The sequence below is a fragment of the Pterocles gutturalis genome, unplaced genomic scaffold, assembly GCF_000699245.1.
Source record: "Pterocles gutturalis isolate BGI_N339 unplaced genomic scaffold, ASM69924v1 scaffold27255, whole genome shotgun sequence".
NCBI lineage: Eukaryota > Metazoa > Chordata > Aves > Pterocliformes > Pteroclidae > Pterocles > Pterocles gutturalis.
In genome coordinates this window covers 16,184-16,654 of record NW_010139058.1, presented here as the reverse complement: position 1 = coordinate 16,654, position 471 = coordinate 16,184, and the positions used below count along the sequence as shown (strand labels likewise).

Genomic DNA, 471 nt, shown 5'->3' with positions numbered 1-471 from the left:
TTCCAGAGCGACCTGGCTCACCTCCTGGAGCTCATCGGCACGGGCAAGGAGTCCCTCAGCTTCATGAAGAAGAGGATCCGGCACTTGGCCCAGCAGTGGCTGCGGGCGGCTCGGCGCCTCGAGCAGAAGCTGAAGGGCCGGCAAAGGGACCAGAAACACGTACGGGCAAATTGCACGGGGGGGGGGTGGTGGGGGGGACAGAGACGCGGAGCCCTTGGGGACACGGGGAGCGGAGACAGCTGGAATGCGAGCGGGCTGGGAGGAGAATTCATTTATGGGAGCTCGTGGGTCTGCAGGGTTGGTCCATGGTCCGTGGCGTGACTCTGCAAGTGTTTGGGATGTCTCAGGACCGGCGTTGCTGAATGATGGGGTGGATTTTGGAGCCAGGTCCCGGTGGGTAGGAGATAGCCTCCAGCCTGCAGACTGCTGTTGGCAGCAGGCAGGGGGTTGGGATGTCTCCCCCATGGGGGC

The 471-nt window shown here is 63.7% G+C and overlaps 1 protein-coding gene across 1 annotated transcript in view; it reads left to right on the top strand.

Moving 5' to 3' along the window:
• Positions 1-6: 6 nt before the first annotated feature.
• The window catches only part of MGAT5B (mannosyl (alpha-1,6-)-glycoprotein beta-1,6-N-acetyl-glucosaminyltransferase, isozyme B), a gene marked incomplete at both ends in the record, with an annotated part of 15,724 nt that continues 15,259 nt past the window's right edge, over positions 7-471 (top strand). The window contains one exon of the mRNA XM_010083242.1: positions 7-159. Within this exon, the coding sequence (XP_010081544.1) occupies positions 7-159 (153 nt within the window). The remainder of the gene's footprint in view (positions 160-471) is intronic.